Here is an 18,105-nt window from a genome sequence, read left to right on the forward strand (position 1 = left end):
ATATTGGTAATTCAAATCTGGCTTTAAATCAGTAATTCTATGGTTTATGAAAGTTTTTCTCCTATTTTTTACAGTAACATGTTCTATGTAAGTATCTCTGCTGTATTAGTAGGTTATATATTTAAATAATTCTACAGTTTTTCTTAAAAGTCTATTACCTGATAAAATCCTGCTCTGTCAAAGATGTTACATTCTAAGGTGATATCCTCAAAATTGTGAAATAACCATTCTGGTAACTCCTTAGTAAACACAATGTCAGAATACTGCCAAACAGGCATTTCTGGCCACAATGGCATGCTGGGTCCAAAATAAAGAAGATTTACTGTAACAGGATATGTATTGATCCTATGAGGACTACATTTAGAGGCCAAGCCATCTAAATGCACAATCACCTCTGATGTGTAAGTCTCAACCAACAAAGGCACATGAATTTTAATATGTGGCCACGATACATTTATGACGTTACTTCTTGCTAGGTCATTTTCCTGTATGATAAAAAAACAATTTGTAAAAAAAAAAGTATTCTACAAAAATTAGCTTACAAAGCCATTCAATTTAAAAGCTTAAACAAAGAGATTTATGATTTAAAGATTTTACAAATTATTGCTAGGTTTAAATGCTTTTGAAAAAAATTTCTACTTTTATAACATTAAAACCAAAACATTCTCTAGAAAAATTTATCAGAAGCAGTTCAAAAACTTTCAGTTTAAAATCATTGTATTTAGTAAAAAAAAAAAATGTCTAAGTTATATTTTTCCAACCTACATATGACACTTGTTCACATAATCTAAAAATGTAACTGACAACCTCAAATGTAGATTCAGATTGTGGGTGTTGAACGTATAATGATAGATTAGAATTATAAGTTATCTAAGTGAACTAGTTTGCTGTGTTATTTCTCCCTACACATAATAATGTATGAAATACGAAGAAATCAACAAGCAGACAGGGAGTCAAACATATGTAAACACCCTGAGTAAAACACTTTCAATCATATAAACAGTTTCTAAGTAAAACTCCAATTTACCTTAATGGTTAAAGCCATTGGAAAATAGTAAAATAAAGCCTAAGTATCATTACACCTAACTATTACTGTTTCAACCACAGTTACTCAATAAGGCAAACAATATTTTTATCTCAACAAATGAATATTTTAGACTACAATACCATGATCTGCACAGGCTAACAGATAAAGATTCCAGAATCTTTCAGAACTCAACTGTCATTTCCAAAAACTTAGCTTACTGGTTTAAACAAAATGTGAATTCTATCAATAATAAATAACATATATTTTCAAAAAAATGCAGCATCAACTGTACAAAACATTGTAGCATTAAAAGTAATACTTGATCTATCAAAAGTTACATTCTGCTATACTAAAAACATATATCTAATAATACTTACCTTCTCTCATATATTAGCTTCATACAAACACAAGGTTCTTTTCTTTGCCCATCTAAGCAATGGTATGAATTCTACCTTACCACCTTCAGTCTTTACCCCACCACCTCTTGTGACTCTCTCCACCAATGTAAATGCACCTTCTATTCCTAATTCACATATAAGCTCCCCATTACTCTTTCTTATTCACTTTTTGGAGACAAGATTACCAGACCCAAACATTGGCTATTGGGGTGCAAAAGAGCACAATAGTGTGAGAAGAGTTAAATATTATTGTAAATACACTTTTGGTACAGGAAAAAGGAAATTCCAAAAAACACACTTATATCCACTCACACTTTAGCTAGAATCCCACACTGAAGAGGTAGAGAGGCTGGTAAGGGTAAGATCCACATAGAGAGTATCTGCATAGAAAAACAGGTCTACAAGTTTGAGATATAACAAAGCACAGTAATGGGGTCTCCACTACTTCTGGTACAGGCATGTTCTTCACCAAGATAAAATGAAATCTAAATGTAAGCAGTGAAGGCCAACCTACTAGAGAGTCAACATTGTTCATTACCATGAGGTTTGTCCAGGCCCTAATAAAACATCCAAGATTCCACATTCTTTTGCTAGAATTATAAGGCTGTGCACTCAAAACAAGATTGAAGATGTTACAGCTTGGGTATGAGAACTGCAATATGATATAACTGTATAAAAAAAATATGATATGAAGAGCACTCAACTTGAAAGTTACAGTATGTTACATATTATTCCACCAGAATAATGAAGAGAGAGCAAGCATGTAACACCTAAATGGACAAAGCTTCCCTACAACCTAAAGAAGTACAAACTGCAACAATTTGAACTCAGAATTATGGACCCAGGCACCCAACCTGAAAGTTACATAATGTTACATACAAGCCACTAGAATTACAAGGGCAAAGAAAGCAACATCCAACTAGATAAGTCCTCCCCCCACCCTTAAGAAACTCAGAATGCAACAAACTAAATTTGGAATTATGGAGCCAATTTACACCACACTCAACATAAAGAAACAGAAATAAGTTCTCCTGGGATTATAAATCCAAATCCTAATTACTCAACATGGGAGGCAAGATAACAACTTCTGTCCCCAAAAGTTCAACCAATGTCTCAAGGATGTGGCACACTGTATGTGGAATTACAAGAAGACGAGGCCCCTCTTCCATGATAATGGAAAGTAAGAGAATAACCAAGAAGAAGGACCATGCTCACACAACCAGATACCAAAGTGTTGCCTCTGAGCTAGTATTTAATAAGGTTCCCTTGTGGTTTGAGCTAGCCCTCCACCTGACATCTAAGAAAACCATCCAAGGTTAAGGGTGGGATGGTACGGAGATTTGCCTTCTTCTCCTTGAGTGGAATAAAGAGTACAAACATCACTCAGGAGGAGAAGACTTCTGTACACTGGAAATTGAGAGCAGTAAGGTCTTATTTGCTCTGTTAAAAGAGATGGGGTCTCATTGCTTCCAGGAATCTATTTATTAGTCTTTTGGTAGCTGATGCAGATCTATAAAAGTAGACCTGGCCAGGCATCATTCATCACCGAGTGTGATCTGTGTAAGTGTGATGAAAAAGTCCCTGAAAAGTCCTGTATAAATTATCCATGTGACTGTGATGAAATACTGTATATTAAAACAGAGAAAGACCTTAAAAGTGATTGAAGTGGGACTGATTGATCCAGAACTCCAATCAGCATCAAGCATAAATGAGGAATAGAGAAACTTATATGTATATCAGGTCAAGGACAGGAATGCTGAAGTTATGTGACTGGACTCAAATAGAAACAGAAATTAATACTGACATAAAAATACTCTAAAGACAGCAGACTGTATTTCAAAACGTGTGGGTCCCAAGCTCAAATCAAGGCCTAATGAAGATAAGCTAACTGGATGATCAATATCCTAATAAAGTAAAGCCAGTAATTTCATTATCAAGGAGCTCCATCTAAAGCCTGTGTAAATGTGCTGATAGAAGATATGATCTCTGACATGTTAATTTAGAATTTGAAATTCATAATTCAAAATGAATAACCAAATACAACTGGGTTCACCAAAAGAAAAAAAAAAAGGCATTTTTAAAAGGAAGTATTAAGTTCTGTAACTGAGTAGTAATATAACATAATTCCACTTCATAATAAGTTACAAATATCACTACTGTAAAATAAATAGTACAACTGTTGAAAAACTGATAGGAGGATAAAAAAAAACACCTGAAGAGAGCACAAATTAGACATCTGAACATAAGCACTGCCATACAAGAAGTGATAGTTAGGTAGAATAACACAGAGTCTCATGCATCATGTGGGTGTGTGGCATTACTATTGGTGATTTGTTGCATGATAAGTTGCATGCAAGAATCAGTTAAACCATGCAAAAAAGGTTTTGCAGCACTAAATGACAATAGCTACGTATATGAGCACAGGTAAGGTTCCTTATTAGAAAATAACAAAAACAGCAGTATCAGTGCAGAAAGTCAAAGGTCAGAGTAAAAGTTTCAGTACTAGATGAGAGAGCCTAACAAAAGATAATGTATTATTTGACACCTACAAGCCAGATTCTCTAAATAGTGGAACTAGAGAAAAATTATGCCATGGAAAAAAAACACAGTACAGTACCAAATTAAAAATAATACAAACATGAAGCAATCCCTGTCTCACAATCAAAGCACCGATGAGAGAAGAAATGATGAACCAAAGAAATTTCATTGAAGATGTAAGATATAAAGATCTAGCAAAGGGGTTCAACTAAACGGTTGAGTCAAGGGAATAAATTCTCTCAGGTTGAAACAAAGTGGCTAAATAAAAAGGACTGGAAACAGAAACATCATAGGAATTAAGAAATTTAAAATAAGAATTATTAGGAAACAATCAATAGATACTCAAAGCACGATGATAAGAGAATTCTTCTACAATCTGCAAGCAACCTAATCCTGGCAAAACTAAAAACGAACACAGAAGCACAGTATGAATGATTCCACATACCACTCAAAAATAGAGAAACAATCTCCAATAAACTGCTTAACTAAAAAAAGATAAGATATTTACATGGTGAAAGATCAAAAGTTTAGAAAAGGTCTCCTGTAATACGAATTACAGACTTGAAAGATAAATCACCTACTTGTAAATCAAGATATAAAAATGCTGCACCTCAAAACAAACACAGGAGTTAAAGCAAATAGTAACTTATTTAAAAATATAGGTAAGAAAACAAGTCAAAATGTTACCTGTCTTTCCAAAATGCCTTTCATATCATAATTAAAAAAAAACAAAAAAACAAAGCTCCTACCCCTGAAAAAGGTTTGTGAAAATCTGGGATGAAACAAGTGGAATAATATATTAGCATAGAACCAAGAAAAAATAGAGAAAATAATAATAAACAAAATCAGTACAAAAATTGGGGGTTAAAAGTCTGATAGAAGTTCCAAATCTTCTTCACAAAAACTAAAAACCTTTAACTTCAAAATGACATGACTCCAAAAGTTCAGTAATCTTTCCATATTGTCCCATCTCCTGGAATAAGGAACCCAAGAAATAGTAAACAAAGAAACTGTCAAACAAAAGACAAAAATAGCTGAAAATCTCCTAATAAGACCAAAATAAACAAATGTACAGATACTTTCTAAATGTTGTGAGAGTTAAAGTCTAGAATTCATGCCTTCCAAAAACTTGTAGCTAGCAATTATAACATTTATAAAAGGAATGTGATGCCTCCATAAAAGAATATAAATAATAAGAAAAAAATAGATGTCCAAAAAGAAGATAAAATAGTCATGTATACATAACCATATAACTTCAGAATAGCTTGTAATGTGCAAACAAAGAAACTTCTGTGAAAACAAGGCTGACCCAAATTTTAAACCTATGAAATGGAAAAAATGTGATAAAATAACAAGAGGACTTTTATGCATCCAGTAATACATTTTAGACAGTTAATTCAAACTTCAATGTTGCAATGACAACTAAAATAAGCAAGTATGATCCTTCAATAATTAACTTATTCAGAAAGCTTCAATGGAAGATGTAAAGCAAGAATACTTAATTCTTAACTGGCTAACTTCAAGTTTTCAGAAAGAGAGCACATAAACAGCTCCATTTAGAGTAATAACATCCATATAATAACAATATAAATGATAGATAAAAAAATTGAAACTGAAAATTAAAATGGCCCTACATGGTGTCCTATAAGAATTATAAAAATTAGTACAATATTATCAACTATGCTCATTGCTGAAACTGGAAAACACAAGAGAAAAATAATACTAATTAACATCAGGTTTATGAACAGTATAAATGAGTTTTAACTTTAGTTTGTTGTGTATAACTTCTGAACTGAAAAGCTTGAGGCATTTTTAACAGTAGTAAACATGATATGACATGCAAAATTAATAGAAAGCAACTAAAACTGACTTTACTACTGATTCAGTTCAGGGCACCAGTATGAAAAGTAAATGAAACTTGCTCAAGTTGTTAACATTTTTGAATTGCAAAGCTCAAGTTTCCAGTAAAACTGTGTAAAGTACAGAAAATGATTGATTTAATTCTTAAAAAAATAAAAGCCTAATTGCAAATCAAAATTAGATCCAATAAAAAATATCTTTCTTAATCTACAGTACGTCTTTTAAGCAATATCCTCACATCAAATATTGTAAAGAAAAAAAAAAAGAAGAGGAACCCAGTAACAGAAGAACATCTAAATGTTACAATACAAGGGAAAGTTCTGAAAGACAGAATGCAAGTCACACAAATTTAATGAATACAACTGAAAATAAAAAACAGCTCCATTCTTGTGAAAGTCTTATAAAATTCAGAAGTTAAACAAACCTGAATAGCTGTTGAAGAAATAATCAAAAAAGTAGAAAGAAGAGCTTAAAGTTATGTAACCTATTAAATTATTTTTTATTTATTTTTTCACAAGCAGTGAAAAAACAACTTGAACTGGGATTCAAAGCCTACAAAACAACAATCATTATAGTACAAGGGTAAAGCAGAACTTAAAGTAAGTTTACAGTTTACTGACAGAGTTGCTGAATGAACAGATACCTTATTAGAGAATGATTTCACAAGATGGCACAGGAAGAGAAGACAGAGGCTTTTAATGATTTAATTACATATATGTATGTTATATCCAATATAACTTAAAAACTGTGGTATTTAAATACCAGATACCCTACTCTTCAACAGAATACATTTCAATTGTGCAACATTCTAAGTTCTTCAGTATTCTGATATGAAGTCTACAGTTGAGGCCATGTGTTAAATATAGCCTAAGATGTTACTTTTTGCAGCTTGTATAGTCAAGACACTTATCAGCTGTGTGATTAGTTAGTTTTATTGTATTCCACTTTACAAACTGCTTTATAACTATCAGATTCTTGCAATTCAGTTGTCTGACTGGTTGATACTTTGTGTAAGCAGTTCTGGCAGTTCTAAGACATGTTCTTTTAATCTTTGAAGAAAGAAGTCTTATTCATGTTTTAATACCTTGTCCCGTAACATTATTTCACAATATAAAGTTTACTTTCTTCACCTACTTCTAAATTTTAATTTATTTCTTAACTGAAATAGCCTTAACACTTCAATGATCAACTGCACTCTTCAAGTTCATCAGTAAATAAACTGTCTGATTTTTTTTCTGCCTTTACACAATATATTGTATCTTTCGTTCCACCACTATAGATCACCATATCTGTCCTTCTACATATTAAGTTCTCAAATCTCTGTTTGTTACAGGGATAAAGTAACTACATACTAGGTCTAACTCTGAAAGACAAGAAAGTGCAACTGGCTATTTAATTTCAATGTTTTAGTTAAAATTAAGCATAGTTTCAAACCTAAAGTTAAATGTTTTTTACTTGATACTCACTCCATTTGTCCTGAACATTCTAAAAAAAAAAAACCCAGCATGGTCCACCAAGCCACATGGAAAAGACAGCTTGCCATAAGTGAGATTTTTTGGTATGTCTTTCTTAAAAATCACCTCATGTTTCTCTTCATTTAATTCCACAAGTTCAACCATAAGTCTAGAATCTTTGGAAAATTTGTAAACCACATCAATATCCCCAGACAAAACAATGTAAGAGTCTGGAGCATACAACTGATAGAGCCTTGCCCCTAAAAAACATATATATATAAGAAACTCAATATTACAATAACAGTGATTTGCATACACTTTCTTATTTCATAGTTTTATGCACACATATACATTAAAAACTTGAAAGTGCTCTTTAAAACTATTACAGCAAAAAATTTTAGCAGTGTTCATTCAGTGCAGCAGAATTACAAATTAGGCAATATAAGATATACTGTTAATATATATATATGTAAAGATGGAATTCTTCTTATCTGGAAATGTATTTCAGACAGTTACCTCTCTGCACAACAGAGCTATTACCTTGCATCACTCACAGAAAGATTTTTTTTCATGCCACAAGCCTTGAATGAAACTATCACCCCTATATATATTAATGTGTGCTCTCCCAATCTATGATGTAATCATTATATTATAGCTTCCACCAATACGAGAGAGACATATCTTCCACATACAGATATCCCAAAGAACATTGGTACTCAAACAAAGGATCATTCTTAACAAAGCAAAATAAATACCTTTGAAGTGGTGGATGGTTGTGCAGAAAGATGAATATTTCTGAAGTTAACATCCTTCTTAAAGGAAAAAGTATTTCAGACAGTTATTCATATCTCTGAACAACAAAGAGCGAGAATACCACAGGTGAGCTCCTTTCTGAAAATGCAGTATCAGAAAAGGAAAAACATATGGAGCAGATCACCCATTGTGAGGAAGAAGTGGTGGCCTTAGCTTAGTAAAGTGCCACATAGTGAGAAATTGCATTCACCTAAAGCAGGGAATTTTCTTCATCCAATAAAGGCGGTAAAGCAGAAAATATCAAAAGAATCTTTAGCATGGTGCTAATGTGTTGCACAAGTGAGCAAAATGTAAGATTGCTCAACAAGCCATTATCACAGAGGTAGCTGGCTGAGCACGAGTAGATAAGCAATAAGTTAGGCCCTTTTATGTTGAAGAAATAGTGATGTGAGAAACTTACCAGAATAACCATATACATGTAGAAAATATCTAGATCTGCATCCTGAAGAGAATATAAGGCCCATTCAACTAGTTTAATCACTTAGAATGGCTTGGTTCATAGTGTAGTGAGGTGATCTTTGCTGCACTTCCAAATAACATCTCAGCCCTACTTCCTACTGAGGGTTGCATGCATTTAGTCTCATACTAGCTGGATTACACTGACCCAGTGAAACACTCTGCAAACTCACCTTCCCTGTAGCTTAGGACGAGAGATGTAAGGGTTCTTATTTAGTCTGTAAGAAGAGAATTAAAGGAAGAAACTTGTGTTGGGAAAATATGTCAAAGAGGTGCTTGTAAACCAAATAGGAAAAACTCTCATTTTCATAAAGTATCACACTGAAAGACTATGCAATAGATTATCATGAATACAGACAACAGCTGCTTGTCTCATTAAGAGAAAGCATACACTTGATGATGTTGGGTTTTCTTGTTGAGTGCAGCCTGGAAAAGAAAATATATAAACAATGCCTGAGAGTCGATAATATCCATCCCAGTCTGTCAGGTATTATCCAGAGGAAGTTGACTGTAAGAAGCAAGAGAAACCATAAGGTGATGAATCTTATGGAAGGTTTATTATAAAGTTCATAGATGACAGAATAAACAATAAACAGAGGAAGTAATGAACCCAACCAAGCAAAATGAAAAATGATAAACCTAAAGAAGAAGAATTCCAAAGAAAGAAAAGGCAACGGCAACTTTCACAAATGACAGCAGTATGAATGAGATAACAATAAATGACTGAACAGACCAGAAAAGATTACAAGAACTGGAACAACAGTACAGAAAAGAAATGGAAGAGAGTGATTGGAGAAAACATCCAACAACTCTTCCATGTGGCTCAAGTCTTGGGGAGAAAGGAGCTGTCCAAGAATAAAATCAACTTATCCCTATGATGAAGTGTATGGGAGGTATCTACATTAAACATGTCAGAATGACATCTCCTATAAGTATGAATAAGAATAAAATATATATTAAAGGAAAAAATTATACAGTAGACAGGTGGCCAAAGGTTTGAATGGGGAATACATCATGGCCCTGAGAATGAAACAGAGATTCCAGTTTGGAAGAAGGATTAGACAAGGAAAACAAATGGTGTGAAAAACTTGGAAGAGGTTCATAAAAACCAGACAAAGAAAAGAAGAACAGCCAGAAGGTCAATGACAAAGACATCTTGTAACAGCCAAAAACTGTAAAAATTGATAAACCATTCACAAAAAATGAAGTAAAAAATAAACAGACTGTTCCGATCCTGGATCAGAGCATTTACTGATGCAAATATAAAATCTGAAACTACTGCCAAGAAAATAATAAGCCTGGTTTTGAGAAAATTAAAAAAGCTTCAACAATAAAACTTCCTAAACAGGAATAAATCCATTGAAACTCTAGATAATAGAAAAGCCACTAAACAAGGGAAAATGGTCCAAGTGAGACAGCCAATTTATCGCCAGGTATAAAGCTTCTGATTTTGAAAGGAACAAAGGACCTGAGCAAAGCCAAAATCCTCAAAAAGATATAGAAACTCTCATGTAGGATGAGTAAGCACCATGAGAGCTTTGTTAACCAGAAGCTCTATCTCAAGTACATAAAAAGACATGGCCAAGCCCACTCTGCAAACAAGTTGAAAAAATGCTCCCAAGTGAATAAGATATTGAGTGGGAGTCAAAATAAATGTAAAGAACTTGACCAATCAATTCAAGTGTATCCTGAAGAAAAAAAGAGGTTACAACCATGAATAATTCTTTGAACAGAGCATGAAGAAACCAATCAAAATTTAGCTTAAAACATACTGAGCTATAGCTAACACAATCAAAAGGTACCAAAACTGAAAATTTAATTATTGGAAACTGGAGAAAACAACAGGTGGACTGACAAATTGGGATGTGAAGAAAAATATTTAAAACATGTGTTACTTCAGATTGAGAGAACAAACCATCTTGAAAACCAAGAGATAATTTAAAACTGGTTCAAAAAGAAGAGAGCTGTGACAGACACCAATCTTCTGTTCTCTAGGGAATGACAAAAAGAAAGAAGTAAAAACTTCATAAGGGATTGAGAACATGTTTCACAGTGTTCATAATCTGAAAAGAAGGCAGTTTTGTCTATGTGGCAAAAGCACACAAGGCCTGTGCAGGGTGTAAAGACCACCAGAAAAGGAAAAATAGAAGTTTGAATGCAAGTAGACAGGAAAAGTCCAAAAGAAAGCACCTTCTAAATCATCTGCAAATGAAGTCCACATGTACACAAAGAAGGAGACCCAAGCTTTCATAATATCAAAACAGATCTTACTCTTCAATGGCCACTGCTTTGAAAGGGAACATCTCAAAAAGGACCAAGGCAAGAAAACAAGGAACAGGTGATGGGGCAACTCAGTGAGACTCCACAGAATGCAAAAACTGTTGAATACTCCAGGAACAAGAAAATCAGAAACCAACATAATCAGACAAAAATGCTGACAAATAAACTCAGCTCAAGTTTCCAAAGTGTAAGGAACATCTCCAAATGCCTCATTTCAGAGGAAGGGTGCCAGATAGATGCATTTGAGATAAGATTGATGGAGCCAAAGACCAAAATGTCATCCTAGCTAAGCAAATCCAAAAAAATAAGGAAACCAAGTTAACTGGTACACAATGGAAGAAAAAACTGAAGGCAAAGGGGAAAACAGTTGTGTGCCAGTTTCCCCTATAAAGCTGATAGGATCATGGTGTTACGACACAATAAAAAAAAGTGAAACATGGACGAATATTGAAGAAGTTGAGTAAGTAATGAATAAAGACAAGTAGATGGAAAATAACAGAGAAAAAGAAAAAAAAACCTCTACACTGAAAGAAGAGGCTCATGCAACAAAGTAGCATAAATTTTAGTAAAACATAGCTGGAAAAAAACAAAAAACACATCTGTGTAATCCACACAGTGAAGAACAAAAATAGGATTATCTGATTCTTGTAAGGAAGAGGAATCTAGAAGCAAGAACAAACCTTGAAACAACACTTGTGAAACCCGTCAAAATATGAGGCAGAAGGTGGATCCAAGATCAGAATGAAATCAACCATCAGATACACAATGACAGTAATATCACTGACAGGCAGAGTACTTCCACCAACAAATACGGTGTTGGTTGACTCCAGTTGTAGAGTGTCAGAACCTTGGAAGGTATGGGAACATAATATGTGTAATTTAGATGATTCATGAAATCAGCTTTCTTTTCTTTAAGAAATAAACATTGTATGTTCAAAATGCATAAGGGTCATTCCATGTCAAATCATCCAGGGAGCTGCAGGTGACCTCCACAGAATGCCTTGGAAAAATTCACATGTGCTCATCTACCCATATAATGAAAAATTGCCAGAGATTAGATCAATATCTCTAATAGTTTCTGATTTACAGCCCTGTAAAATTTAATTAATTTTTTTTTTATTTTTGGCTAATTCATTTTTGGGCAACTTTGGCTGCTTAAAGCTGCAAGAGTAATGGTGGTAGAAGGCTGAAATTTGCTACATTGACTGAAATAATCTCACAGAATTCAAAAATGGTCTCAAACTAAGTTTATCTGTCTTAGGATTTTCATAGTGAGGATGTGAAATCACCTGAAAACCCAAAAGCATAAAAAACATTGGTTTATTTAATAAGCCATAGCTCTAAGACTTAATATGAAACAAAGCTGAATTTTTGTTTCAAATTTCCTATAACATATCAGTTGATAAATCAGCAATTGTTGTAATTAAAAGTCTATTAGATCTCCTGTAAAAAAATGTAGTTACATGTAACCTTTTATGATTTAGCTAAAAATAACCCCACTTCAGGGTTATGACATGACCATGTCACCAGTTATTCAGCCTTTTTCAGATTTTTAACGTATATTCTTACATCTCTGAATACGATCTACAAAAAAAATCAAGATGGTGTTCAACCTATGTTTTGAGTTATAATTTTTTAAAGTATCTTTTGACCATACGTTTTTTATTTAAAAAAACATTCAGTTCACAAACAATGGGATGTGTGTCCTAAAGGTAAAAATTTAATTACAAGATGGAAAGACAAATTGAAAATATCTGAATCAAAGTTCTCATGGAATTTTTTTTTACATTTGGTATCTTTTTTCTTATAATCAAGAAACTAAACACAGAAACACTACACAATAAACAGTAACAAACTTTTAAAATAATAACCGTAAAAATGTTTTAATTCTTAAGGAAAACACATCTGAACTAAACAGTACTGAAAAAAGAATAACCACTTGTTCAAAAGTTAGTGCTCATGGCAATTACTGGACATGGAGGATGTGTCACCCTTCTATTAGTGAAAGACTAATATAATGATGATTATATCAGCACAATAGTCAATACATATTAGTATGTGCAGAGGTGGAAGAATCGTTCAAGACTTGTGGCATTCCCAAAGATCTTCAGAGCAGTAATGCGAGGTAATAAATGATTAGTAGAGAGTTTTTTACTAATAAATAACCAGATACAGTAAACAAACAATATTATTATAAATATAATACAGAAAAGGCACATCTGCATTCAATTCTTTGTACTGCTGCTACAAGTGAACAATCTATTTCACATAGATTACAAATTAAAAAGTATTTTATTTGTAAGACAACTGTTTGAATTATTCTAACTTACATAAAAGCTCAAGATTTGCCACCTAAAACTAAATATATATTTCCTACAATTGTTTTATGCAAGCTTTGCAGATAATTTTTTGTACAAGTTTGCATATACTGAGCACAATGTTTCAACATTGATGTCAGATCATATCATCAAATGATAAATAGATGCAACTATTTAGAAAATGTTATGTATAATCTCTGTGTAGAATGAGAAAGAATAATAAAAAATGGTACAATGCTTGTTTAACAAAAAATATTTGTACTAGTTTGGTTCTCAACTGCCAACTATGCCATATGGATTTATCCATATTTAGTGGAAAATTAAAAAATTAATAATAAGTAGTTGATTCTTTATAAAAAATTTCTTAATGATAATATAACAAAGAACTTAAAATGAAAAACTTTAAATGTTAAATTATAAGAAGCGATAAAAGTTCATTGGAATTTAATATGATAATAGCAGAATTTTGTTTCCAAGCACAAACTTTCTGTTTAAAATTCAGATCATTGAACTACACTTTTACATTATATTTGCTTGTAATTATATCAAATTATATTTAGATAATGTAAAGAAAACAAAGGACCATTTGGTTGTCAGATTATGTTCTTGCACATCCACATATAATTTACCTCCTCTTTTTAAAATCACTCTAGCAGTCTTCTTCTGAATCCTTTCCAATAAATAAATATATTTTCTTACACAAGGTAACAAATTTTTTCACATTATTCCTTGTGAGGCTTAAATAGTCATTTTATATGGGGATAATTACCTCTTTTGATTTGTAATCAATACATCTATAAGTACACCCTATATTAGTATTTGCTTCACTACTTATGGCAAAGCAATACTTTGAAGGTTTGAGTGAAGTATCCACCACTATGTAAAAATCCCTTTCAACTGGTAGGCTATTGTATTAGTTCATCTCTATATTAAATGTATAATCCAATTTATGGTAACCAATCTACACTTACATGCATGTAATATAATAAAAGATCACATAACAAATATTTTTCTATGTCAATTTTTCTTTTAGCACTTTTTTCGTGCATACACATCTGAACATTTACATTTATTCATTCTTTCACTTATACTGATCCCAAGAACCTCAGCAATAAGCCAAAAGGCTTATGCTGCTGAAAATCATGGTTTTGATGTTCTCTATGAGCACAGCAGAGACAGCTCATTTTGTAGCTTTGTGTTTATAACAAACAAAATAATAATATTCTTCATGATGAGTACTTCTTATTTCTTTCAATTTTATTATTTTTTCCATCTCACTATAAGTAAGATATATATAAGTAAGCAATATATTTGTATAAAAGTATTTTTATTTTTCAAATTGATATATAGATAAAGTTTATTTTTATATCTTACTTCAAAAAGTGAATAGTAGTTTAGCATACAATGTCATTGACCATGTTACTTGCACATTTGTACATGTTGACATGTATCTAGTTTCTCTGGCTATATTTATTATTCACCTGAAAAATCATCACACAAAATATGTTATTTATTTTTCTCTTATTTAGATCCAGCCAGTTAGATTGTAAATTGTGACATACACATGTATCTTAAATACTACCATATCCTTACTGTTCATTTTTCATCCAGAATTAATAATTATGAACTACAAATATTTAAAGTCCATCTCTAAAAATGTATCTGTTTTATTCTACATTATTTGACAAAATATAAATTTTTTAACTGTTTGGCCTGAATTTTCTGTTAAGTAGGTTTGTATACATTGTACATATCTTTATATGATAATTATATAAATAGAACGTAACACAACACCTATTTACAGAAGACATCTTTTTTCATTTGCCAAGAAATAATAAAATTTATGTTTACAGACAGTTTTTACTGTTTTTCCCCATAGAACTATTAGTATTTAACCATTGAAAAGTATCTTCATTTAGATACATTAGTAAACATATTACTGAACAATGATATTTAAATTTACTGAGAGAAAAAAAGAAATAAGTTGTTTTATATTTTATTACATTGAGGAAACATAATTTATTTATTTTTCAATAATTCCAATATGATTGTTTAGTCCTTTGATGACAAGTGTCTTTTCACTTTGTTTCATGCCTTTAAATATACACTTAGAATTTTCATCTTTTTCATGAACTTACCACAACTTAAAAATAATACTTAGTTAATGCATATATAAATACATGATCACAGAAGACTCCATTAAGTAGCAATTTTCTTAACTGATGACAAATAAAAATGCAATGCATGTATTATTTCTTGCATATCTCCTCGGTAACGTCCCCATTTTTGGCATATACAAATTAGTTTTACTGTTCTGATACTTTAAACTTATTGTGCTCAATGTATGCACATACATACTTGTGGTGGGGATCAATCCTAAAAACTTCTGTTACATTTGACATTGCAACTTACCTTGGAAAAATGATGCCAAAGTTACAGTTATTAACAAAGGTATACCCATAATGGATGAATGCAGTTGATTATTTTGTAACACACTTCCTGTTAACAGCTTGATAGTTGGAATCATGTCTTGCTTCTATCAACAAGAAACAAAAACAAAAAAGATATTCCACAGTCAAACACTAGTATAATTAAATTTTGTGATTTCTACCATTAAAAATCAATAACTTATACCTGCTTACAGTCATATAACTGTATTACTATACAACTTGTTATTTAGTAGTTATAAGTGGAAGTTCTCAAGCTAAAAAACAGCTTCATTGTGCTCTTTCTCTGCATGATGAACAATGGTTATGTTTATATATCTGTTAAGTACTTGCCCTATTTTATTATCTGATGTAACATTCAGGTTAGTAATGAACATCTAAGTGTGCTAGTACAGGGGTTCCCAAACTCGGGACCACAAAAAGAGCCAGGGGAGGTTATAGCAAATACACAATACTGTTAAGGTACTCATATCTTAAAGGTTCATTGAATAGAAGATCTTAGTCAGGATGCAGAATGTTTTGGAGGATTTTGTGTTGAGAAAATACAGAAGCCCCTGTTCTTGCAGTTAAACAGCATCTTTAGTATGTAACATTAATATAAGGCTATCGTAAGCTTTGCTTTTAGTGCTTAATAATCTGACAAAAAATTCAGTATTAAGATAATGAATACTCTATAACATAAGCAATCTTTTAGGCAAACTTAAACCTGTTATGAAAGATAATTAACCTTGATAAACTGTGATTTTGTCCATATTAGATACTATCTGGCTTGTCTCTATTACAATGTACCATGCCACAATTTGTTTTTGTCAACATTAATTCATGAAAAGACAATTTTCTTAATCTCATGGAACATCTGAATACGTGTTTAGACATGTTATTACTGATTAATAAATCTAAATTTGCAAATAATATAATTTAATTACTATAATGAAGTTCACAATAATTCACTTTTGTACTTTGCTTAGCAACTACAACAATGAAAAGTAACAATAGAAAAAACCACCAGGAAACAGAACAGCAGTAATTATCATTTTTTGTGAGCCATGATGTCTACATTCGTCTGTCCTATTCGTTTTCTACACTGTTGCTTCGGAACTGAAAATTTTACCCCATCTCGAATACATGTAAGTAATACTAAAGTAATATTACGTCCTTTAATTTTACATTTATCATATACCTATTAATGTGTATTAACTACAATCTTCACCTACAAATGCTTCAGTATATTTCATACTGATGTGAAAATACAGTAGCTGAGAAACTAATAGTAATACTAATAACACCAAGGTTGATAGCAGATTTTCCAAACATCTATCTATACTGGACCTACACTGGATGTTGTAACTGCAAACTGTTCAGGAACTTAACAATTTAAACAAGCGTAACTGAAGTTACGTGTCTCATTATTGTCGTGAACCGATACAGTTTACAAATTTTTTGTCTAAATATTTAAAAATAAACGTACTTACAATTTTTACAACAATGTGAATATGAGAGTCTTTGGGATTCAGCAGGTTTTATATGTAATAGAAAATTAAACTGACATATCAGAATTATTCTCATATTTACAATTATGCTACCGCAGTTGCTATGGTGAGTATGGCACATCACCGCTGTTACCGACTCAAACGTCAGCAAATGATTAGAATTTTTGTTATTTTCCGTCTGTTAGTTTGTTTAAAAAACTTTATCATATCTCATATATATGTAAAAACGGCTCGTTTGGGTTGAGAATTTTTTTTTTACGTAGAGGACCTTCTTCGGTCATCGTCAGGTACATATATATTTCTCTACAAGTGGGTTTACACGACATCACTGATTTTATCATATCTCAGTTTACAAGCTAATGTTAGTATTATTGTTTTGTTTGTTTTTTTCGTTGAAAATAAATAATTAACTAAGAAAATTTATAGTAATACTTTTGCTTAAAATGTTCTTAACATATACACATATATATATTATTATCGTTATATTCCTAATAACATTTCACGTTAGGCGTCGAAATATCAATAATCGATGTTGTGTTGTTAATTATAACAACAAAACCATACAATTTTTGATAATGTGCAAGACCGTTTGTTTAGTTAAATCTCGTAAAAAAATGTACGAAATTGTGAAATTGTCTGTTTTAGAGTATTGCGTAAAGCTGTATACGATGATAGCAGTCACATGTTTTAAACTGAGGGACTACAGAAAGAAAGCAGCTAGTTACAACACCCACTTTCAATTTTCGAATACTCTTATCTAACCGAATATAGAATGTTGAATAAGTAATATTAAAACAATCTCAAATATGCTAATCAGCATAGTCATATTAAAAACACAGTTAATATCAAATCACAGTGAAACTACATGTTTTTAGAAAGCTATAAAGAGAAATTCTTTGGGCTAGGTAGAATGACATATGAAACCCAAAAATTTTAGTTTTCCAAAGCAGTGTAACAAAACTTAGCGATGCAGAATATTCATATAATAAGTACATTTTCAGATTGGGGACTTGAACTCTACAAG

General features: G+C 31.9%; 1 protein-coding gene across 4 annotated transcripts in view; it reads right to left on the reverse strand.

The window, feature by feature from the left end:
- Positions 1-17,374, reverse strand: part of LOC143253111 (uncharacterized) — a 53,922-nt gene extending 36,548 nt beyond the window's left edge. Inside the window, exons 1-4 of one of the 4 annotated variants that reach the window (XR_013029383.1) lie at positions 17,064-17,374; positions 15,557-15,680; positions 7,290-7,537; positions 159-485 (exon numbers count right to left, since the gene is read on the reverse strand). Coding sequence is in view for 3 of the 4 variants with exons in the window: in XM_076506395.1 (XP_076362510.1) it covers positions 159-485; positions 7,290-7,537; positions 15,557-15,671 (690 nt within the window). In the remaining variant the exon portion in view is untranslated. Of the gene's footprint in view, positions 1-158; positions 486-7,289; positions 7,538-15,556; positions 15,681-16,597; positions 16,673-16,801; positions 16,921-17,063 lie in introns of those variants that run through there. The other 3 variants (XM_076506395.1, XM_076506397.1, XM_076506396.1) reach the window with 3 other exon arrangements.
- Between the last annotated feature and the right edge of the window lie 731 nt (positions 17,375-18,105).

The sequence above is a fragment of the Tachypleus tridentatus genome, chromosome 6, assembly GCF_004210375.1.
Source record: "Tachypleus tridentatus isolate NWPU-2018 chromosome 6, ASM421037v1, whole genome shotgun sequence".
NCBI classification, from domain to species: Eukaryota; Metazoa; Arthropoda; class Merostomata; order Xiphosura; family Limulidae; genus Tachypleus; species Tachypleus tridentatus.